Source organism: Tachyglossus aculeatus, chromosome 16, assembly GCF_015852505.1.
Source record: "Tachyglossus aculeatus isolate mTacAcu1 chromosome 16, mTacAcu1.pri, whole genome shotgun sequence".
NCBI lineage: Eukaryota > Metazoa > Chordata > Mammalia > Monotremata > Tachyglossidae > Tachyglossus > Tachyglossus aculeatus.
The window spans coordinates 44,579,884-44,605,040 of record NC_052081.1 but is presented as its reverse complement, the minus strand read 5'-3'; the positions used below and the strand labels follow the sequence as shown (position 1 = coordinate 44,605,040).

Genomic DNA, 25,157 nt, shown 5'->3' with positions numbered 1-25,157 from the left:
CTTGCGCCGGCACACTTCCGCTGCCGCCCCCCTTCCCCGCCGCGCTTACCCAGCTCACTCTGCACGTGCTGGGGCAGCCCCATCACCGTGCTCCTCCGCTCCCGCCGACGCCGACCCCCGGACTTCCCCGACGATTTGGGGAACGAGTCGTGGGGCCGGAAGGTGGAGCCTGGAAGGCGGGGGGGAAGGGGTTAGAGGAGACGTCCATCATGCGAGAGCCGCGCGTGGGACCCGAATGTGTTGTATCTGCCCCGGCGCTTGGCCTATAGCAAGTTACTTCTCTGGGCCTCAGTTACCTCATCTGTAAAATGGGGTTTAAGAGAGGGAGCCCGATGTGGGACCCGGACTGTGTCCAACCCGATTTCCTTGTATCTACCCCAGCGCTCAACGCTTTACAAATACCGTAAAAAAAAAAGTGCTGACTGAATGATTGTTCAGGGCTCACCCAGGGACCCTTAAGATCATCATCAGTCGTATTTATTGAGCGCTTACTGTGTGCAGAGCACTGTACTAAGCGCTTGGGAAGTACAAATTGGCAACATATAGAGACAGTCCCTACCCAACAGTGGGCTCACTTAAGATGCCCGTTCTGGGGGGAAAGACTGGCGGTGAGGGAAATGGGGGGGTCCTGCCCAATCCAGGCCGACGGGGGCTCTCCCCGGGGGACCCCGAGGCCTCCGCCCCGTGGGAAGGGCCGGGCTGGGGCAGAGGCCGCCCAGCACCTTTGCGTTGGATCATCTCGGAGCGGATGGAGAGGGCATCCTCGGAGGTGGTGTCGGTGGTGCAGGACGTGCTCTGGCTGCAGAAGGAGATGTTGTCGTCCTCGGGGCCCACCTGAGAAAACTGCGGGGGCCGGGGGGCCAAAGAGGCAGCTCAGCCTGGGGGTGGCTAGGGAGCTGGACAGTGGCCCGGTGTGCAACAGGCCCGGTGGGGAGGGGTGGGGGAGCTGGGGGACCCAGGTCAGGGGGAGGAGGGATAGGGGTGTCGCCACGAAGCAGCGTGGCCCGGCAGAAAAAGCCCGGGTTTGGGAGTCTGAGGTCGTGGGTTCAAATCCCGGCTCCGCCACTGGTCAGCTGAGTGACCTTGGGCAAGCCACTTCTCTGGGCCTCAGTTCCCTCATCTGTAAAACGGGTTTGAAGACTGGGAGCCCCACGTGGGACAACCTGATCACCTTGTATCCAAGCGCTTAGAGCAGTGCTTTGCACAGAATAAGCGCTTAACAAACACCATTATTATTATTATTATTATTTCCCCAGAGCCCTGTGGCTTCCATGTCCAGGCTGGCACCACTCACCTGGATGTTCTCCGTGTCTCCGCGCTCCCAGCCACCCTTGTTCTGCTTCTGTTTTTCTGGAAGTTGAAAGGGCAGAGAGTTCAGGACCACTGAAAACGGACGAGGGTCGGGGGTAGACCGGTGTGACAGGGACAGTGGACCAGCCCACCGGACGCCCCAAGGGGAAACAATAATGATAACGATGATGGTATATTTGTTAAGCGCTTACTTACGTGTCAAGCGCTGTTCTAAGCGCTGGAGTAGACACAAGCTAATCAGGTTGGACACAGTCCTTGGCCCACGTGGGGTTCACCGTCTTATTCCCCATTTTACAGATGAGGTCACTGAGGCTCAGGGAAGTGAAGTGACTTGCCCAAGGTCACAGAGCAGATAAATGGGATTAGAACCCAGGCCCGTGCTCTATCCACTAGGCCATGATACTTCACTGGCATCCTGCTGTTCTGGCCAGAAATGCCCAGCCAAGGGGCTGGGGCTCTCGAAGTTCAGAGCGACCTGCCTCCGTGGACCTGGGGGAGGGAGGTTGGAGGGGAGAGGAACTCAAATCCCGGCTCCGCCACTGCTGTGTGACCCTGGGCAAGTCACTTCACTTCTCTCGGCCTGTTACCTCATCTGTAAAATGGGGATTGAGATGGTGAGCCCAACGCGGGACAGGGATCGTGTCCCCTCCGATTTGCTTGTATCCACCCCAGCGCTTAGAACAGTGCCTGGCACATGGTAAGCACTTGACAAATACCATCATTATTATTATTAACTCAGCAAGGCAGGAGGCAGTGGAGAGACCCTGGGCAGTTGAGCCTGGTTTGCCTCAGGCACAGACAGAGCAGCTGTAAATCAATCAATCGTATTTATTGAGCGCTTACTGTGCGCAGGGCACTGTACTAAGCGCTTGGGAAGTACAAGTTGGCAACATATAGAGACGGTCCCTACCCAACAGTGGGAAAGGGCGGGAATCAGGGTCCGAAGGGGGAGAAGCGGGGAGGGGAAGGCACGGGCACCTTGGTGTTGCAGAGAGCGAAGACCTTCTTGGGCCTGGATGTGCAGTTCTTCCAGGTGGGGTGGACGGCTGCTGGGGAAGAAGACATTGTCCTGGAGCTCGTCCCCCGACGGGCCGGACACACTGAGCCGCTGCTTGTTCTCGGACTTGGCAGAACCTGGGGGGCGGGAGGCGGGGAGAAAAGGAAGGAGGAGGAGGCTGGAGCAGCATCCAAACACTCAGCCACAAAGTCAGTCGATCAGTCAATCGTATTTAGTGAGCACTTACTATCATCATCATCATCATCAATTGTATTTATTGAGAGCTTACTATGTGCAGAGCACTGTACTAAGCGCTTGGGAAGTACAAATTGGCAACATACAGAGACAGTCCCTACCCAACAGTGGGCTCACAGTCTAAAAGGGGGAGACAGAGAACAAAACCAAACATAGTAACAAAATAAAATAAATAGAATAGATAGGTACAAATAAAATAAATAAATAAATAGAGTAAAAAATATGTACAAACATATATACATATGTACAGGTGCTGTGGGGAAGGGAAGGAGGTAAGATGGGGGGGATGGAGAGGGGGACGAGGGGGAGAGGAAGGAAGGGGCTATGTGCAGAGTTACTATGTGCAGAGCGCTCTGCTAAATGCTTGGGTGAGTACAACAGACACATTCCCAGCCCACAGTGCAGGCCACCAGAGGAGTTGGGTCTCCTCTACCCCTCAGCATTACCCAGTCCTCCCCCATGGCCACCCCCATACTCAGTTTGGGCAGCAGCCTGTGGCAGATACCACAGCGACAGGAGTGCAGCAGCCTAAATAGGGGTGGGGGAAACAGAGGCAGGAAGGGGAGGATGGAGGAGAGATGGGTCATTCATTCAATCGTATTTATTGAGCGCCTTCTGTACGCAAAGCACTGTACTAAGCGCTTGGGAGAGTACAAAGCAGCGTGGCTCAGTGGAAAGAGCCCGGGCTTTGGAGTCAGAGGTCATGGGTTCAAATCCCGGCTCCACCACTTGTCAGCTGTGTGACCTTGGGCAAGTCACTTAACTTCTCTGGGCTTCAGTGACCTCATCTGGAAAATGGGGATTAAAACTGTGAGCCCCATGTGGGACAACCTGATCACCTTGTAAACTCCGCAGCGCTTAGAACAGTGCTTTGCACAAAGTAAGCACGTAATAAATGCCATTATTATTATTATGACAAAGTAACAACAGGCACATTCCCTGCCCACACCGAGCTCACAGTCTAGAGTCTTGGGTATTCTCCTTTCAATTCACGCTATACCTGCCGCCCCATCTCCCCAAGACCCACCCTTCTCCTGGGGAGGGTGGGAGAGCTGCCCCCCGAGTCAAAGCCAAACTGACTGATGGGCCCGCCAAGGAGAGCTACCTAATCCGCCCCTGAGTCAGCCCCGGTGGGGCCCGGCGGAGGGTAGGGAGAGAGGGGAGGGATCGGATGGGATGCCAGCCCAGGTACAACCCCACCCCGGCTCCTCGGTCCCAGCTCCTCTACTTTCCCACGGGTTCTTCACTGCGCCCCACCCACCCACCCACCCACCCACCCAAGCTTAATTGGGAGATGGACAGTGTCAGGCTACTGACCGTCCGGCATCGATAGCACTGCCCAAGGTCTCACTATGGACACACCCACAACGTATCCCCATTGCCTGCTGTGTGACGTTGGACAAGTCACTTCACTTCTCTGGGCCTCAGTTACCTTTATCTTTAAGATAGGGATTGAGACAGATTGAGATCAGGCAGAAACTCCTCACCCTCGGTTTAAAGGCTGTCCATCCCCTGGCCCCCTCCTACCTCACCTCCCTTCTGTCCTTCTCCAGCCCAGCCCGCACCCTCCGCTCCTCTGCCACTAATCTCCTCACTGTTAGGCCTCGTTCTCGCCTGTCCCGCCATCGACCCCCGGCCCACATCATCCCGCGGGCCTGGAATGGCCTCCCTCTGCCCATCCTCCAAGCTAGCTCTCTTCCTCCCTTCAAGGCCCTACTGAGAGCTCACCTCCTCCAGGAGGCCTTCCCACACTGAGCCCCTTCCTTCCTCTCCCCCTCGTCCCCCTCTCCATCCCCCTCATCTTACCTCCTTCCCTTCCCCACAGCACCTGCATATATGTTTGTACATATTTATTACTCTATTTATTTTACTTGTACATATCTATTCTATTTATTTTATTTTGTTAGTATGTTTGGTTTTGTTCTCCGTCTCCCCCTTCTAGACTGTGAGCCCACTGTTGGGTAGGGACTGTCTCTATATGTTGCCAACTTGTACTTCCTAAGGGCTTAGTACAGTGCTCTACACACAGTAAGTGCTCAATAAATACGATTGATTGATTGATTGAGACTGTGAGGGACTGTGTCCAACCTGATTTGCTTGTCTCCACCCCACGCTTAGTACAGTGCCTGGCACATAGTAAGCGCTTAAATATCACAATCATTATTATTATTATTAATAACCTTCCCGAGTCCCAGGGCTCGGATCATCTATTTCCACCATCTTGGTGGAAGGCGGGTGAGGGGGAGCAATTTCGGCTTGGGATAAACCAGCGGCTGCCCTTTTAAATGGAGCCCAGAATAAGCAGAAGCTCCCTTGGGATGCTCATGTGATTTTTCTCTTCTCTCTGCACCTAGCACGGATCAAATGAGCGGCTCTTAAAGGGGTACGCCCAAGCCCCCCACACCCTCCCCGTAGGGCTGGGGTCAGCAGGGACCACTTCCCTCAAGTACAATAAACACACACAGCCCCCCGCCCCGGCAATTCGGAGGTGCCCTCGACTAGCATCGCCCTAGGAACTCCCATTAGTTGTAAACTGTTTTATAATAATAATGGCATTTGTTGAGCGCTTACCATGTGCAGAGCGCTGTTCTAAGCGCTGGGGGGAATACAAGGTGATCAGGTTGTCCCACGGGGGGCTCACAGTCTTCATCCCCATTTTCCAGATGAGGTAACTGAGGCTCAGAGAAGTGAAGTGGCTTGCCCAAGGTCACACAGCAGACGTGTGGGGGAGCCGGGATTCAAACCCATGACCTCTGACTCCAAAGCCCGGGCTCTTTCCACTGAGCCATGCCGCTTCTTTTATGTGTGGCTTCCCCAACTAGATTGTAATCACCACGTGGGAAAAGACCACATTCACTCAGTCCTATTTAATGAGCACTCACTGTGTGCAGAGCACTGTACTAAGCAATTGAGAGAGTACAGTACGACACAAAAACACACACGTTCCTTGTCCACAATGAGCCATACTCTTTCAGAAGCTCTACCCTGTAGATAGTAAATTCTACTGATGATGATGATGACCCCAGCTCTTGGCCTCCTTTATCAATTGTATTTACTGAGCGCTTACTATGTGCAGAGCACTGTACTAAGCGCTTGGGAGAGGACAGTACAGTACGAGAAAAAACACACACATTCCTTGTCCACAATGAGCCATACTCTTTCAGAAGCTCTACCCAGTGGATAGTAAATTCTACTGATGATGATGATGACCCCAGCTCTTGACCTCCTTTATCAATTGTATTTATTGAGCACTTACTATGTGCAGAGCACTGTACTAAGCGCTTGGGAGAGGACAGTACAGTGCGACAAAAAACACACACATTCCTTGTCCACAATGAGCCATACTCTTTCAGAAGCTCTACCCTGTAGATAGTAAATTCTACTGATGATGATGATGACCCCAGCTCTTGGCCTCCTTTATCAATTGCATTTATTGAGCACTTACTATGTGCAGAGCACTGTACTAAGCGCTTGGGAGAGGACAGTACAGTACGACAAAAAACACACACATTCCTTGTCCACAATGAGCCATACTCTTTCAGAAGCTCTACCCTGTAGATAGTAAATTCTACTGATGATGATGATGACCCCAGCTCTTGGCCTCCTTTATCAATTGTATTTATTGAGCACTTACTATGTGCAGAGCACTGTACTAAGCGCTTGGGAGAGTACAATACAACAATAAACAGACACATTCCTTGCCCACAGTGAGCCGTATTCTTTCAAAAGCTCTACCCAGTAGATAAATTCTACTGATGATGATGACCCCAGCTCTTGGCCTCATTTATCAATAGTATTTATTGAGTGCTTACTATGTGCAGAGCACTGTACTAAGTGCTTAAGAAAGTACACCATAACAATATAACAGAGTTAGTAGACACCTTTTCACTTATGAGAACGGGCCAGCGTCGGTGCTGATCCTTCACAGACTCTGAGATAAATAATGGTCCTTCTCTTCCGACAGCTCAGCCCCACCCCTCATCGCCTCTTAGTAACAATAATTATGATATTTGTTAGGCGCTTTCTATGTGCCAGGCACTGTATTTAATTGTGCCCATCTCTGTCCCCAGAGGGAACTCGGGTCCCATTCTTCCCATTTCCCAGATGGGGAAGGCGAGGCAGCGCGAAAGGCAGGAATCAGAACAAGGAATCGTCTCCAAAAGCCCTGGGCCACTGACCTAACCAAGGGACGGGGTGGAAGAGGGTAAAGGTAAACTGAGGTCAGAAAATCCAAGAGGCAGTGGTGGAATAGGATGGCTCTGGAACTCCCTTCTTAGAGAAGCAGCGTGGCTTAGTGGTAAGAAAGAGCACAGGCTTGGGAGTCACAGGACGTGGGTTCTAATCTTGATCCGCCACTTGTCTGCTGTGTGACCTTGGGCAAGTCGCTTCACTTCTCAGTGCCTCGGTTACCACCTCTGTAAAATGGGGGTTAAGACTGTGAGGCCCACGTGGGCCAACCAGATTACCTTGTATCTACACCAGTGCTCAGAACAGAGAAGCAGTGTGGCTTAGTGGAAAGAGCCCAGGCTTAGGAGTCACAGATTGTGGGTTCTAATCCCGGCTCCACTACTCATCAGCTGCGTGACTTTGGGTAAGTCACTTCACTTCTCTGTGCCTCAGTGACCTCATCTGTAAAATGGGGATTAAGACTGTGAGCCCCACGTGGGACAACCTGATGACCTTGTATCAACCCCAGCGCTTAGAACAGTGCTTGACACATAGTAAGCGCTTAACGAATCCCATCATCATCATCATCATCAATCGTATTTATTGAGCGCTTACTATGTGCAGAGCACTGTACTAAGCGCTTGGGAAGTACAAATTGGCGACATATAGAGACAGTCCCTACCCAACAGTGGGCTCACAGTCTAAAAGGGGGAGACAGAGAACAAAACCAAACATACTAACAAAATAAAATAAATAGAATAGATATGTACAAATAAAATAGAGTAAAAAAATATGTACAAACATATATACATATATACAGGTGCTGTGGGGAAGGGAAGGAGGTAAGATGGGGGGGAATGATGATGATCATCATCATCATCAACAGTGCTTGGCACATAGTAAGCACTTAACAAATGCCGTAATATTATTATCGTTATTATTCCAGGCAACACTAGAAGCCCCCACCCCATCCTCCGTCCTCCCATCCTCGTTGCTGATTCTCCATTGTTGCCACACCATCACCTCTTGTTTCTCCCCTCCGCCATCCTCCTGCCTCGCTTTCCCCAGGGGCGAGGCTGGTGGGGAGAAAACAGCCTCGGGGCGGAGGCTGCCTGCCTCCGTACCTTTCTCTCCCCCCACGGACTCCGGGGTTCCTGCTCAGCCCCCACAGATGGCTTGCCTCCTCCCCTCCCCTCCGGCGGGGAAATCGAGTCCCCAGAGTCAGCAGGGCTGGAGGGGGCGACTGGGGCAACCAGAAGGGCATTCGTCATCCATCAATCAACCCATCAATCGATCAATGGTATTTACTGAGAGCTTCCTGCGTACAGAGCACTGTACTAAGCACCTGGGAGAGTACAATATGATAGAATTCATCACCTTTATTCGCAGCAGCGGGGGCTTTTCTAGCCTGTGTCCCCAGTCGTGCCCTGGGCGATTGACCGTCGACCCCCGGCCCACGTCCTCCCCCTGGCCTGGAATGCCCTCCCTCCCAACATCCACCAAGCTAGCTCTCTTCCTCCCTTCAAGGCCCTACTGAGAGCTCACCTCCTCCAGGAGGCCTTCCCAGACTGAGCCCCCTCCTTCCTCTCCCCCTCATCCCCCCGGCCTTACCTCCTTCCCTTCCCCACAGCACCTGTATATATGTATATATGTTTGTACATATTTATTACTCTATTTATTTTACTTCTCCTTATCTACTGTATTTATTTTATTTTGTTAATATGTTTGGTTTTGTTCTCTGTCATCCCCTTCTAGACTGTGAGCCCACTGTTGGGTAGGGACTGTCTCTAGATGTTGCCAACTTGGACTTCCCAAGCGCTTAGTCCAGTGCTCTGCACACAGTAAGTGCTCAATAAATGTGATTGATTGATTGATTGGGGACAGGCCAGGCTCCCTGCCCCCGGCCGGGGACAGGCAAGGGAAGTTTGGGATGAGGTCCCAACCCACAGCTAACTGGGGGGGCGGGTGGATGGATGGGCCCTAAATTCCCTCCTAGGCCCCACTGGCTCTCAATCAATCAATCAATCAGATTTATTGAGCGCTTACTGTGTGCAGAGCACTGTACTAAGCGCTTGGGAAGTACAAGTCGGCAACACATAGAGACAGTCCCTACCCAACAGCGGGCTCACAGTCTAGAAGGGGGAGACATCCCAAGGCGGCGCCCAAGCCATCTGGGGGTTCGGCGGGCTCGCCCAGTCCTCGCCCCGGGCATCCGGGGCCCTCCAGGGTCCTTGCTACTGCCCTGCAGGACCACCACTCCCTTGGGAGGTGGGGGGCGAAGAGGACTTTGGCCCCCAGCCCCAGGCCCACCCGCTGGTGGCAGCCCCAACAGGGCACAGCTCCCTGGACAAGAAGAACCGCCCGGCCCTGGACAGATGCCCAGGAGGCGGGGATGGGGCGGTGGATTGAGGAGCAGGAACAAAGAGGGGTCAGCAACAGTCCAGCACCCCCCTCCCCGCTCCCCAGGGGCTTCTGCCAAGTGGGGGATCTTCAGGGGGCATCCTCCCCATCACTCCCCAGCCGCCTCCCACTCACCCTTCTTCTTCAAGAGCCCCAGCAAGGAGGAGAGGCGCCTGCCCAGGAGCACCACCATGCCGGCCACCGGGCTGCGGCTATTGTGGCCATCCGGCGAGGGCTCCTGAGTCCGGGGGGAGGGTCTGCCCAGCCCCACTGCGCCACTCCAGCTCGGCCCCTCCTTCCCTCCCTCTGCCGCTCGCCCAGCCGCTGCAGCCGGGAGGCCCGAACCCCTCCCCCTGGGCACCAGGCACCGGGGACGATAATAATAGTGGTATTTGTTAACTGCTTACTAGTGCAAAGCACTGCTCTAAGCGCTGCGGGGGCTACAAGGTGATCAGGTTGTCCCACTTGGGGCTCACTGCACAGTCTTAATCCCCATTGTACAGATGAGGTCCAGAGAAGTCAAGTGGCTAGCCCAAGGTCACCCAGCCGACAAGTGGCGGAGCCGGGATTCGAACCCATGACCTCTGACTCCCAAGCCCGCGCTCTTTCCACTGAGCCACGCTGCTTCAAGGACAAGGGCTGGCCCCGGGCCCGTGGGGGCTCCCGCTGTGGTTAGAGGTCGAGCAAGGGGGGGGAAGAAGACCCCAAAGGGGTTGGGATGGGGGGAAACCTCCCACCGACCCCCCCCCCCGCTTTAGTACCGAGGTATTAGGGTGTCTGGAAGGAGAGGGGGAAACTAAGGCATGGGAATCTTATAATAATAATATTTGTTAAGCGCTTACTTTGTGCCAAGCACTGCAATAATAATAATAACGGTATTTGTTAAGCACTCACTATGTGCCAGGCACTGTACTAAGCACTGGCGTGGTTACAAGCATATCGAGGTGGACACAGTCCCCGTCCCATATGGGGCTCACGGTCTCGATCCCTATTTTACAGACGAGGGAACTGAGGCACAGAGACGACTAGACACCTGTCCACATGCTTTGTTTTGTTGGCTGTCTCCCCCTTCTAGGCCGTGAGCCCATTGTTGGGGAGGAACCGTCTCTCTATGTTGCCAACTTGGACTTCCCAAGCGCTTAGTCCAGTGCTCTGCACACAGTAAGCGCTCAATAAATACGATTGAGTGAGTGAATGAATGAACTGACTTGCCCACGGTCACACACCTTCTGATTCCCAGGCCTGGGCTCTAGCCATTGTACCGTGAGTTCTTCCCCACCTTCCAGAGGCGGGACAGGTCGATGGTAATAATAGTAATATGATGGTATGATAGTAATTATGATAGTAATAATAATAGTAACAAATGCCATCATTATTATTATAATTATTATTATTAAATAATGATGGCATTGTAATAATATAATATTATTTGGTAGTAATAAATAATGATGACATTATAATAATATAATAATTATAATACAATAATAAATAATATTATTTATTAATAATGAATAATGATGGCATTTGTTGAGCGCTTACTATGTGCAAAGCACTGTTCTAAGCGCCGGGGAAGATGGTAGTCCACTACGCGTGGAAGGGGGTTACTATCTGAGGATCTTTAAAATTACCATTGCAGTTATAGAATATAAAAAATGTACATAAGTGCATTTGGGAAACAGCTTGGCCTAGCTGGATAGATCTCGGTTCTGGGAGTCGGAAAGACCTGAGTTCTCATGCTGGCTTCGCCACTTGTCTGCTGGGTGACCTTGAGGACAAATCAATCAACTTCTCTGTGCCTCAGTTTTCCTCAGATTACCTTATTTTACCTCATCTGTAAAATGGGGATAAAGACTGTGAGTCCCAAGTGGGACATGGACTGTGTCCAGTCTGATTAACTAGTATCTACCACCAGCACATAGTATGGTGCCTGGTCCTTAGTAAGTGCTTAATAAATGCCATTTTAAAAAAAGTACCGTCGAGGTGGGTATGAGTATTTAAATGCTTAGGTGGCTCAGAAGGGTGGACGTGGCAGTAGGGAAGTGCTGAATTGGCGATGGGGTGATTAGAAATTGATCAGGGAAGGCCTCAATCAATCAATCAGTGGTGCTTATTGAGATCTTGCCTGGAGGAGATGTGATTTCACAAGGGCTTTGAAGATGGGGAGAGCAGGTGGTCTGCTGAATGTTGAGATCTTGCCTAGAGGAGATGTGATTTCACAAGGGCTTTGAAGATGGGGAGAGCAGGTGGTCTTTTGAATGTCTTCTAGACTGTGAGCCCGCTGTTGGGTAGGGACCGTCTCTATACGTTGCCAATTTGTACTTCCCAAGCGCTTAGTACAGTGCTCTGCACACAGTAAGCGCTCAATAAATACGATTGAATGAATGAATGAATGAGTGTTGGGGGGTAGGAGTGGGGAGGAGGGTCACCCAGGGGACTGAGGAATTCGGCAGGGCAGGCTCAGGACTGCTTCAACCGGTCCCCTCGGGCTGCTGAATATTCAGGGAGCCGGAGAGGGGTGGTCAAGGCTGCCATTTGGCACCCAGAGGGGCTGCAGCTGCTGCCCCAGGAAGGGGCTGGGGGTGGTCACTCCATGTTCCAACAAACAGGCTCGGTCAAACCCATCTGGGCCGAAGTACTAATACTAATATTATGGTATTTGTTAAGCACTTACTATGTGCAAAGCACTGTGCTAAGTGCTGGGGAGGTTACAAGGTGATCAGGTTGTCTCACGTGGGGCTCACAGTCTTAATCCCCATTTTACAGATGAGGGAACTGAGGCTGAGAGAAGTTAAGTGACTTGCCCAAAGTCACACAGCTGACAATTGGCGGAGCTGGGATTTGAACCCATGACCTCTGACTCCAAAGCCCGGGCTCTTTCCACTGAGCCACGCTAGTAGAAGCTCCCTCTGGGCCGGGGGCCATGCCTAGGCCTCCCCGAAGGAGAGGGACCCATCGACCCCCGGCCCACGTCATCCCCCGGGCCTGGAATGCCCTCCCTCTGCCCATCCGCCAAGCTAGCTCTCTTCCTCCCTTCAAGGCCCTACTGAGAGCTCGCCTCCTCCAGGAGGCCTTCCCAAACTGAGCCCCTTCCTTCCTCTCCCCCTCGTCCCCCTCTCCATCCCCCCCATCTTACCTCCTTCCCTTCCCCACAGCACCTGTATATATGTATATATGTTTGTACATATTTATTACTCTATTTATTTATTTATTTTACTTGTACATATCTATTCTATTTATTTTATTTTGTTAGTATGTTTGGTTTTGTTCTCTGTCTCCCCGTTTTAGACTGTGAGCCTACTGTTGGGTAGGGACTGTCTCTATATGTTGCCAATTTGTACTTTCCAAGCGTTTAGTACAGTGCTCTGCACATAGTAAGCGCTCAATAAATACGATTGATGATGATGATGATGAGGGATGAGTCTATCCCTCCAGGTCAGGCCCGGCCGGGAGAGCCTGCTACCCAAGGCAGCGGGGCCTAGCGGAAAGATCACGGGCCTGGGACTCAGAGGACCTGGGTTCTAAACCCTGCTCCGCCACTCCTCTGCTGTGTGAGCTTAGGCAAGTCGCTTCACTTCTCTGGGCCTCGGTTACCTCATCTGTGCAATGTAGACTGTGAACCTCACGTGGGGCAGGGACTGTGTCCGACCTGATTAGCGTGTATCTACTCCAGTGCTTGGCACATAGGAAGCATTTAACAAGTACCATTTTTTTTTTAAAAAAAAAAAGAGGGTTGGGGGAGACAGGCGACTGGCTCCCAACCCAGGCCTGACCAGGAAAGGGCTCTCAGGGACCTGGCACGTGTCTGGGGACGGGGGAGGGAGCCTGGAGAATCAGATGACCGGATTTCTAATCCCAGATCTGCTACCTTTTCAGCAATCATTAAGTGCTTACTATGTGCAAAGCACTGTTCTAAGAGCTGGGGAGGTTACAAGGTGAACAGGTTGTCCCACATGGGGCTCACAGTCTTAATCCCCATTTTACAGATGAGGTAACTGAGGCACAGAGAAGTTAAGTGACTTGCCTAAAGTCACACAGCTGAGATGTGGCGGAGCCGGATTTTGAACCCATGACCTCTGACTCCAAAGCCCAGGCTCTTTCCACTGAGCCACGATGCTTCTCTAACTTGCCTTCTGGGGGACCTCTGGCAAGTTACAACTTCTCTGAGCTTCACTTTCATCTAGACTGTAAGCTCATCGTGGGCAGGGAACGTGTCTACCAACTCGGTTGTACTCTCCCAAGTGCTTAGTACAGCGCTCTGCATACAATAATAATAATAATAATAATAATGACATTTATTAAGCGCTTACTATGTGCAAAGCACTGTTCTAAGCGCTGGGGAGGTTACAAGGTGATCAGGTTGTCCCATGGGGGGGGGCTCACAGTTTTAATCCCCATTTTACAGACGAGGTAACAGGCATAGAGAAGTTAAGTGACTTGCCCAAAGTCACACAGCTGACAAGTGGCGGAGCCAGGATTTGAACCCATGACCTCTGACTCCAAAGCCCGTGCTCTTTCCACTGAGCACTCAAATAATTGGTTGATTGATTTCCTCATCTTCAAAAAGGGGATTCAATACGTGTTCTTGCTCCCACTTAGGCAGGGACTGTGTCAATCAATCAATCAATTGTATTTATTGAGCGCTTACTGTGTGCAGAGCACTGTACTAAGCGCTTGGGAAGTACAAGTTGGCAACATATAGAGACAGTTCCTACCCAACAGTGGGCTCACAGTCTAGAAGGGGGAGACGGAGAACAAAACCAAACATACTAACAAAATAAAATAAATAGAATAGATATGTACAAGTAAGATAAATAAGTAAATAAATAGAGTAATAAATATGGACAAACATATATACATATATGCAGGTATATACATATATGCAGGTCCAACCTTATTATCATGTCTCTACCCCAAGCAGCGTGGCTCAGTGGAAAAGAGCCCGGGCTTTGGAGTCAGCGGTCAGGGGTTCAAATCCCGGCTCTGCCACTCGTCAGCCGGGTGACTTTGGGCAAGTCACTTCACTTCTCTGGGCCTGAGTTCCCTCACCTGTAAACTGGGGATGAAGACTGTGAGCCCCCCATGGGACAACCTGATCCCCTTGTAACCTCCCCAGCGCTTAGAACAGTGCTTTGCCCATAGTAAGCGCTTAATAAATGCCATTATTAGTAGTAGTAGTACATAGAAACTAAAAAATACCACAATTTTTTTTATTATTGCCCCTGCAGCCTGGAGCAGGGTTGGGTAGCAACTCCCGGCCCAGCAGCCCAAACCCAAGCCACCCTGGCCGTCCTGGCTTCTCTCTTCCCAAGCCCTCAAGCTGATCTGTTCCCAAAATGTTCCCCGGAGGCTGACACCATTTCGAGGTGATAAACTGGAGAGGCTGGTTGGGGGCTTCAGGGAGGGAGCAGCAAGGCAAGTGGTTAGTGCCCAGCTGTGCCCATGCTAGCAGTGCCCTTACACCCTCCCAAGGGGCATCCAAAACCTGTGCTCACTCACCGTACCCATCATCTGTGCAAGCGCACACACGCACCCACAGAACACAAACACACTCATCCTGAAGACGCTGTGAACTATTTTTGTACGCTCGCACGCACACTCGGCATGCCTATACAATTCGATCAATCAATCAATCATTTATTGAGCGCTTACTGTGTGCAGAGCACTGTACTAAGTGCTTGGGAAGTACAAGATGGCAACATATAGAGACAGTCCCTACCCAACAGTGGGCAATTCCCTCCTGCATCAGCAAAACTGTCCCTTGGACAGTGGAAGTCCTAGGGGAGTCCCTGCTGGGCAAGGGTGTAAAGTCAATCAATCAATCAATCAATCGTATTTATTGAGCGCTTACTGTGTGCACAGCACTGTACTAAGCGCTTGGGAAGTACAAGTTGGCGACGTATAGAGACGGTCCCTACCCAACAGTGGGCAATTCCCTCCTGCATCAGCAAAACAGTCCCTTGGACAGTGGAAGTCCTAGGGGAGTCCCTGCTGGGCAAGGGTGTAAAGTCAATCAATCAATCAATCAATCATATTTATTGAGCGCTTACTGTGTGCAGAGCACTGTACTAAGCACTTGGGAAGTACAAGTTGGCAACGTATAGAGACGGTCCCTACCCAACAGTGGGCTCACAGAGTAATCCCCACAAGTGGGTGCTTGCGGGTTGGGGGGGCAGGAAGCCAGGATGGGAAAATGGGAATCCAGAGACAATGAGGAGGGAGATCAGGCTGGGGTGGGAAGGTGGGGGAGAGGTGTTCAGGGATGCGGTTGGATTGGAGCCTGCTGGAAGCAATCAGTCACCCGGACCCCATCCCCCAGATTCTGAAAGCTGGGAGCAGGGCCCTCCCAAAGCCAAAGCTCGGGAAAGCAGCTGATTCCGACCTTGCAGAGCACTGGAGAAAGCACTTGGGACAGTGCGACAGTTTTAGCAGACCTCATCCCTGCCCTCAAGGAGCCTACAATCTAGTGGGGGAGGCTGACATTAAAAAAAAAATCAATTGCAGGTAGAAAGATGTCATAGAGTATTAAAAAAACCTACATAAGTGCTAGGAGGAGAGAGGGTGTGCTCACTTGGGTGGCACTGAGGGGCTGAGGTGGCAATTATGGGGGAAATAGGGTGGGGAGGTGAATGATTAATCAGGGAAGACCTCCTGGGGGAGATGTGATTGCAGAAGGGCCTTGAAGATGGGGAGAGCAATGGTCTTTTGGATGTGAAGGGGGAGGCAGCTCCAGCTAATGGAGGGTCAGTGAGTCAGATAATCAAATTTGTTAAGCGCTTACTCTGTGCAGAGCATTCATTCATTCAATCGTATTTATTGAGCGCTTACTGTGTGCAGAGCACTGGACTAAGCGCTTGGGAAATACAAGTTGGCAACATATAGAGACGGTCCCTACCCAACAACGGGCTCACAAGTCTAGAAGGGGGAGACAGACAACAAAACAAAACACGTGGACAGGTGTCAAGTCATCAGAGTAAATAGAATTTATTTTATTTTGTTAATATGTCTTGTTTTGTTCTCTGTCTCCCCCTTCTAGACTGTGAGCCCACTGTTGGGTAGGAACTGTCTCTACATGTTGCCAACTTGTACTTCCCAAGTGCTTAGTACAGTGCTCTGCACACAGTAAGCGCTCAATAAATACGATTGAATGAATGAATAAGGCTAGATGCACATCATTAACGGAATAAATAGAATAGTAAGAGCACTATACTAAGCGCTAGGGAGAGTACAGAGAAGCAGCGTGGCTCAGTGGAAAGAGCCCGGGCTTTGGAGTCAGAGGTCATGGATTCAAATCCCAGCTCTGCCAATTGTCAGCTGTGTGACTCTGGGCAAGTCACTTAACTTCTCTGTGCCTCAGTTACCTCATCTGTACAATGGGGAGTAAGACTGTGAGCCCCCCGTGGGACAATCTGATCACCTTGCAATCTCACCAGTGCTTAGAACAGTGCTTTGCACATAGTAAGCGCTTAATAAATGCCATCATTATTACACTACAGCAATAAACAGACACATTCCCTGCCCACAAGCTTAAGTGGTTGATGGCAAGACTGATGAGAGTCAAGGGGCAGCGAGTAGGTTGGCATGAATTTCTCTCCACCTTCTAAATCCAAAGAAGGCACACCAATACTTCCCAACCCTGCAGTACAGACCCCTCTCCAACAATCTACAGTGGATCATCATTATCATCAATAGTATTGATTGCTTACTATGTGCAGTGCACTGTACTAAGCACTTGGGAGGTTACAATAAAACAGAGTTAGCAGGTATGTTCCCTGCCCACAAGGAACTTACAGTCTAGAGGGGGAGACAGACATTAATATAAATAATTTGGATGAGACACATGGCTCATAAGAACATAGGACCAGAAGCAAAACCATCACTAGGTCAGATGTTCTGTCTTCAACAGTGGCAACGGCATAATAATCATTATTATATTATACTATAGATTATATAATCATACTATACAACATAAAATAGTGTAATTATACATTGTATTACATTGAATGGCATATTATACAATATACTGTATTGTATAATGTAATTTAATGTGCGTGTTGCAATTTTATTATGTATTGTATTATAATAATTATAGCATTTATTAAGTGCCTACGATATGCCAAGCACCGGGATGTATAAAAGATCATCAGATCAGACAGTGTCGCTGCCCCACACAGGGCTGGCACAAACTAAGAGATAGAGCGAGCGAGTGTCAATCAATCAATCAATGGTATTTTTTGAGCACTTACTCTGTGCAGAGCACAGTACTAAACTCAGGGGAGTGTACAATACAACAAAATTAGCAGACATGTTACCTGCCCGTAACGAGCTTCCAGTCTAGAGGACATCGTATCCCTGTTTTACAGAGAGGGAAACTGAGGCCCAGAGAGGTTAAGTGACTTGCCCAAGGTCACAGCGCAGGTTCCTGGCTCCCAGTTCTGTGCTCTTTCCCCTAGGACATGCTGCTCCCTAGGCTTGGAGGAATCACATGATAGTTGCTGTCCTAGACATCCAAGCGCATGATTGGAAATAAACTCTCCGACATTCCTTACTTTCCCTCTAGTGATCCATTATGAACTGCTTGGCCTTGAATTGACCCAAACCCCTCCTGAACCTGCTGACTTCAGCCTCCACGGCTTCTGTGTCCGTGATATCATGAACGGACGCGATATCCTCTCAGCCTGCGGGGCCTTAGTCTTTCCAATCTATCCCTAAATGCAACTCCTCAGTCCCTCTGAGGAAGGGGAGAGCAAGAACTGAAGGGTATGGGGGAAAGGGGGCGGGAGAGACGGGACAGACTCCACATTCCCGGGCTGGGGATAGAGGGAAGCTCTCTCAAAGGCCACATGGCCCAAATCAATCAATAGAATTTATTGAGCGCTTACTGTGTGCAGAACACTGTACTAACCGCTTGGGAGAGTATAACAGAGGTGGTAGGCACGTTCCCTGCCCGCACCGAGCTCGCAGGTAGGTGGGGGAGAGGGTTTCCTGATGCTCCCTAAAATGGGGGACTCCCCTACCTGTCTTCCCTCTCCTCCAGCAGGGAAACTCCAAGTGCCCACCCACCCATAGACCTCCCGCACTACCCAGGGGCTTGGTGGGAGCCCCTCCCTGCCCTTTATGTACTTTTTGCAAGTTCACACACCAACCATCATCCGTGTACACATTCCCGGGGAAACACAAAGGCACACACAATCCCCACAAACAACACAATAGGCACGCATGTTTACCCACCCCTAAACAGCTACTCAGTCCAAACACATACCTGCATACACACCTGTGTACATGGAGCAACCCCACCCCAACTCCCGCACCCACCCGGGTGTCCTGCCCACGGAGTCCCGGATACCCAAGGGTCTACACGACTCTAGGGCCTGGTCGTCAGTGGTGTTGGCAATGGTCCCCAGTGTCTAAGCGACTGTAGTGCCTGGTGTTGGCAGGGCCTCCCCCCTGCCTTGGAAACTTTCTCTGCTGGGCCGGTGCCCCAACCTGCCCCATTCCTGAGAACACCTCGGAGCGGAGCGGGACGGGGTGGGGGAAGGGAGCCTGGAGCACCCAGAACCACTGACTCAGGGGAGTGGAATGAGAGGGTGGGGAGAGGGAGAAGCAGAGTGAACGGGAGAAGGAGCAGGAAGTCAAGGAGGTGGAATGGGGAGCAGGGAATTGTCTAGTGACACCCCCTGGCTCCCACTACCTCCAGACCCAAGCCCCCGGCCCCTGTCTGGGATGACCTAGACTCCTCAGCCTCTTCCTCTCCTCCATTATGGACTCTTCTCCCTCCCAAGGCTTCGGTTCTGTCTCCTTCCCACCCACCTTTTGACTCCCAACCCCTGCACCCCACAACCTTAGCCTGCCAGGAAGTGCGTCATATTTATGGAGTCCGTGGGTGGAACAGGGGCAGGAGAAGCAGAGCTGGACATTAGGCAAGTCCCTTCACCTCTCTGTGCCTCGGTTCGCTCATCTGTAAAATTGGGATTAAGACTGTGAGCCATTAGGTGGGATAGGGACTGTGTCCAACCCGATTATCTTGTATCTACCCCAGCGCTTAGAACAGTGCCTTAGTGTGTGCTTAACAAATACCATTATTAATATTATTATTATCAGTGATGATAATAATAATAACAATAATAAATACCACTGGTTGACTGATTCTCCTGGGGGTAGGGAGAAAACTCAAGAGAGACCCAGCTTTCCCCTCACCCCACCTTCACGCTGGGAATTTCCTCTCCTGCCTCAGCTGTCCTAACCTCCCCCTCCTACCTCCCGCACAGGCCCGTCAGAGCCGCCCAGCAGGTTTTAAGGTAAATATCAGCCTTGGGCTTCCCGGTAGTGGGGATAGGGCAAAGGGGACCCCGAAGCCTGCCAGGGAGACGTAGCCTCTAGGCCGGACCGAGATTCCCTCAAACACCACATCTCCTGGTGGTAGTGAGACCCCAGCAGAGGCTTAGGCCGGGCAGACCCCGGATCTGCCGTTCTTGTCCACCCGGTACCCTTCTTGCAGGGGGCACTGATCCCTCTGAGGTGGTCAAGGCCCCCAGACGAGGCCAAAACCCTAAAGGAGCCGCTATGGGTCTCCTCCATCGGAGGCAACACGCTCAAGTGCAAAAGTCAAGTGCAGCAAAGAGCAATTAAGATAAGGAGGACTGGAGGGACTGATATGGGGACACTCACTGCAGCAGCGGCTGAGGGCAGAGAGGTTGGCTGGGAGCGCCCAATGTCCGGACCTCCCACGCGGACCCAGATCCCGGTGATACCCGTGCTTCGCCCCGGCCCAGGAGAGAGGCCCCAGGGGTCTGGGGTGCAGGCCACGGTGGGACGGGGGAGGATGGGTGGGCCTGGGGCCCAGGCCCCTGCTCCTCCGACCCCTCTATGTAATGGTACATGTTAAGCGCATACTGTATGCCAAGCACTGTTCCAAGCTCTGGGGTTGATACAAGTTTATCAGGTTGGACACAGTTCCTGTCCCCCACGGGATTCATATTCTTAATCTCCATTTCACAGATGAGGTAACTGCGGCCCGGAGAAGTTCAGTGACTTGCCCGAGGTCACCCAGCAGACATGGGGCAGAGCCAGGATTAGAACCCAGGTCCTTTTTGTCTACCGGGCCTGTGCTCTATCCACTAGGCCAGGCTGCTTAATTGTTGGGCATGGGTACACTGGGGGACGTCGCGGGGAGGGGGAGGAGGTAGGAAGGCAGGTAGGGAGCCACGGCAGCAGCAGTGCAAGATTCAGCATGTCAGATGGAGAAGGCGACGGGCGGGCTCTCCTCGGGAAACCGGCTCTTATCTTCCAAACCGGCCCCTGTTGGAGACCCTTTCCTCCCTTTTCACCTATTTCGAGTGAACCACCCCCCCCAAACACCCACCCAACACCTCACTCACCCCCACCCTCCCAGTCCGGCTCCTCGTGGATCCAACTGTCCAGGGAGGGCAGGGCCCCTTATCAGCAGTGCCCAGGGTGGGGTCCCCCAATACAGGACAGGGAAATCACGGGGCTCAGGGCCGCCCAGGGAAGGCAGCAGCAGCCAGCCGGGGGAACCCGGGGGCGGCAAATCCCAACAAGAACAGACAAGCAGCCCGGGCTTGATCATCATGCAGTCCCTCTACGGGAGCCAAGGCCCGGGCAGGACTCCTCTCCCTGCCCGTCGGGGCCCTCCGCCCGGAGAGGAGAGGCTGCCTGGGGAAGTCTCCCCACCAGGCCGGGCAATCTGGGTGCTGGCCCCAACTTGCTGTGTGACTTGAGGTCAGAGCCTTCCCTCTCTGGGCCGCCGATTCTGCAACTGTCCGATTGGGGGAAAAGAGCCAGTCCCCTCTCTTCTCTCCAGGCTCCAGTGGTGGAGGAGAAGGAGAAGACGCCAACCTGCCAGAAGGGATGGAGAGAGGCCAGAGGACTGGCCTCCTCCTACTCAGTGAGTGTCCAGCCTGGTAACTCCAGAGGGAAATTGGGTAATTGTTATAGGCAAGGTGACCCATTTAACTCCTACTTAATTCCCCGAGGAGGGGGAGAGCAGGAACAACCCCTCATATCCAAGACCCATGAGGGACAGGACCCCTCTTAGACTGTAAGTTCAATGTTGGCAGGGAACATGTCTGTTTATTCTAGACTGTAAAGTCACTGTGGGCAGGGAGTGTGTCTGTTTACTGTTATACTGTCCTCTCCCAAGCTCTTAGTACAGTACTCTGCCCACAGTAAGTGCTCAATAAATCCGACTAAATGATTTATGTTTGATTCCCACCTGTAAAGCTTCTCCCAGCACTTAGTACAGTGCTCAGCACACAGTAAGCGCTGAATAAGTACTATTACGGCCACCCTTCCCCACCGTCTTTTCCCAGCATCTCGCAAACTGAAAGGCCTCATACCAACAAAGCCTACTCCCAATCCCCAGAAACCCCAGCCTGGCATAGTGGATAGAGCATGGGCCAGGGAGTAAGAAGGTCATGGGTTCTAATCCCAGCCCTGCCACTTTCATTCAATCGTATTTATTGAGCGCTTACTGTGTGCGGAGCACTGTACTAAGTGCTTGGGAAGTACAAGTTGGCAACATATAGAGACGGTCCCTACCCAACAACGGGCTTACAGTCTAGAAAGGGGAGACAACAAAACAAAACATGTGGACAGGTGTCAAGTCGTCAGAACAAATAGAATTAAAGCTAAATGCCCCTCATTAACAAAATAAATAGAATAGTAAATATTACTATTTACTAGTAGTAATGTCTGCTATGCGACCTTAGGCAAATCACTTCACTACTCTGGGCCTCAGTTACCTCATCTATAAAATGAGGATTGAGACTCTAAGCCCCACATGGGACAGAGACTGTATCCAACCTGATTTGCTTGGATACACCCCAGTGCTTAGTACAGTGTCTGGCACATAGGAAGCACTTAAATACCATAATTATTATTATTAGTAGTAGTAGTAGTAGTAGTAGTATTAACCCCAGGCTCTCCAATAACCTGGCCAACAGGGAACCCCGTCCACCTCCCACCCCCCAGGATGGGCAGGGCATCCATCAACTGCTCCTGGACCCCCGCCTCCCCGCAATGGCAGGGGTTTCAGCCTGGAGGAGGCAGCTGCCGCCCCAGGAAGAGGAGCCTACAGTGGGAAGGCGGTAGGGAATGGGGCCGGAAGGGAGGGGAGGTTGGGAGAAGAGAGAAAAAAGACACGGAGGAGGAGGAGGAGGAAGAGGGCGAGTGACGCCAGGCCTGGGAAGCCAGAGAAGCTGAGGGGGCGGCCGGAACTGGGAGGTGGGAGCCCCAACAGGGGAAATGGATTGCTTTCATTTTATGGAAGGGGGCTGTTCCCTAATTAACTGCGGCAATGAAGCACAGAGCCTAGCGGAAAACGTCTCCATCTAGTACCTCCACCTCCTCTCCTGGTGTTGGGGAAGAGTGGAGAGGTCTCCCTCCCCATACTGAGGGGGGGAGAAGTCCGGGGGAGGGTCCTTTGCTCAGGCCCCCTAGTTCCCTTTGCGCCCCTCTCTCTCTATATATATGCCTGACCTGAACCAATGCAAATTCCTGAGCTTTTCAGCTTTGGTTGTGTTTCCATGGAGCCGGGACTGAGGACAAATACAATGAGCTTCATGTTTTTTTTTCTTCTCCCAGCTACCTGTCTCCCATCCACCGCCCCCACCTTCCTGAAGAAAAGACATTCTTGACCCCCACCTCCTTCAGGCTTTCAGTCCCGATTCCTCCGGCGTGATAAGACCAAGGGAGGGATCTGACCACAGGAAGCTGAGAGCTGATGCCCGCATTCCCTCCTGGAAAACGCGGATGGGGGTGGGCGGGGGTGGGGGGAGATAGGAGAGGGAGGACAGAGTCTCCTAAAGCTGAGGAGGGAATAGGGTTGCGGGCACGGATACCCAATCCCATCTCCCTCCTCACACCCTCACTGCAGGTCTCACCCATCTCTCCCCCTCTGCAAGGTTAGTGGAGGAAGGGGAGCAAAATCTCTTCCAGACAGACACACTTCTCATTCATTCATTCACTGAAACATATTTATTGCGCACTTATTGTGTGCAGAGCACTGTACTAAGCACCTGGAAGGTACAATTTGGCAACAAATAGACAATCCCTACCCAACAATGGGCTTGCAGTCTAGAAGGGGGGAGGCAGACAACAAAACAAGTAGACAGGTACAGCTTTCTCCCCTTTCATAGGTGCTCAACTCTCCATTCACCCCAACTCCAACCCTAACTCCCATTCAGCCCACTTCTCAGAGGGCCCAGACGGCTCGCCCTCTGCCCTTCCCTGCCCCAGCTGACAAGTCTGGACACCTCCTGGACTCTGTCCAAAGACAAACCCCCTCCAGGGCTGATAAGCAGGAGCCTCGGCATTTTTGTGTCTCCTGCATTTTAAAGCTGAGGGCCATGAAGGGGAATGACCAGGGCGGGGAGGTCCCTCTGACCAGTTCCTCCTCATCGCTTCTCCTTGAACCCCTGCCTCAACCTATCTCTTCACACCCCCTCTTCCTGGAACTGCAGGGCACGGGGACTGATTAAAAGAGGACGAAGGGTGTGGAGTGCCTCTGGATTCAGGATCCTCAGGGATTAAGGAGTCTGATTCCTTGGATGACTCTTTCTTCCTACCCTTCTTTTTACTAGCCTGGAAGGATCAGCCCAGGCTTCTCGGATAAAGTTTGGAGAGTTAGCTCTAGGGGGCTGGGACAGGGGAATATCCTACTTGTAGGCAATTCTCCTAAGCGGTATGTCCTTCTCCCTTTAGGAGCTGAGCCTGCAAACGTTTAGGTGGACACGATCCTCCCAGAAAATACCTAAAGAAAAGTGGGCTGTTCAACTGTGGGGTGACAGCAAGTATTGAGGGTCTCCCCCACTCAGTACAGGTGGCTCCTCCAGTGTTACCTACTGGTGCATGGGTGCTTAGGCATTAATTTTGTTTTGCAAATATACCAGAACTTCATTGTCCCTTTCCTGTTGTACTTGCTCACCCTCTCACAGAAAGAACTGAAAGAGCACGGGCCTGAGAGTGAAGGACCTGGGTTCTAATCCCAGCTCTGCCACTTGTCTGCTCTATGACCATGGGAGAGTCACTTCACTTCTCTGTGCCTCAGTTACCGCATCTGTAAAATGGGGATTATGACTGTGAGCCCCAAGTGGGACTGGACTGTGTCCAACCTGATTAACTTGTATCTATCCCAGCGCTTAGTTTGGTGCCTGGCGCACAGTAAGCACTTACAAATGCCATAAAAAAAACCCCAACTCAATAGGACTCCACTGCCTGGCCCATTCTCCTGGAAAAAAAGTGTCACTTGCACTGAGCAAGTAGCTGAATGTTGAAAATGTCCTTCCTTCAAGTACCCCTCAGGCAAAAACTAGGCAGAACCTGGTTTCTCTTGGGAGCCCTGGCTAAGGGAGGGGCACCTGCTGCTCCCTGGCATCCTATTCATGCTTTGTGCCCTGCCAGCTCAAAAAGGGGTGGCAGGAATAGGACAGGAGGATTTTTGAAGGTGTGGAGGGAGGGCTCAGGAAAACCCAGCAGACTCCCAAGGGGCCTAAGACTCCCTTGTCCAAGGGAGAGGCCCCATCTTCCCTGCCAGCCCCAGCAACAGCCCCAAGCCTGCTCATGTTTCAGCTCCAGGGAGAGAAGGAAAGGCTGGGAGGACACCTGGAGTAAGCAGGGATCCCTCCTGGGCCAGGACACCCTCAGAAAACAGGAAAGAAAGGGCACAGTGGGGAGGAGGAAAGGCTGGGAAGACACCTGGAAGTAAGCAGGGATCCCTCCTGGGCCAGGACACTCAGAAAACTGGAAAGAAAGGGCACAGTGGGGAGGAGGAAAGGCTGGGAAGACACCTGGAAGTAAGCAGGGATCCCTCCTGGGCCAGGACACCCCGAGAGCAGAGGAAAGAGAGGGCACAGTAGTTCTGGCTCCCACTTTCCCTCCCCATCTTGCCTGGAAGGTGTCCAAAGAGAGTCCCTGAGGCCAGCCCAAGCCAGGATGGCAGAGGGGCCGGCGGGGCTGCTGTCATCGTGGAAAAGGAACCGGGTGGGGTGGGGGGTGGACGGGACACGGGGGG

At 52.0% G+C, this 25,157-nt stretch overlaps 1 protein-coding gene across 2 annotated transcripts in view; it reads right to left on the bottom strand.

Moving 5' to 3' along the window:
* The window catches only part of KIAA1522 (KIAA1522 ortholog), a 31,108-nt gene that overhangs the window by 5,433 nt on the left and 518 nt on the right, over positions 1-25,157 (bottom strand). Inside the window, exons 1-5 of one of the 2 annotated variants that reach the window (XM_038757612.1) lie at positions 9,266-9,343; positions 2,290-2,445; positions 1,295-1,350; positions 723-843; positions 50-169 (exon numbers count right to left, since the gene is read on the bottom strand). In XM_038757612.1, coding sequence (XP_038613540.1) covers positions 50-169; positions 723-843; positions 1,295-1,350; positions 2,290-2,445; positions 9,266-9,323 — 511 coding nt within the window. In that variant the 5' untranslated portion in view covers positions 9,324-9,343. Of the gene's footprint in view, positions 1-49; positions 170-722; positions 844-1,294; positions 1,351-2,289; positions 2,446-9,265; positions 9,344-25,157 lie in introns of those variants that run through there. The other variant, XM_038757611.1, reaches the window with a different exon arrangement.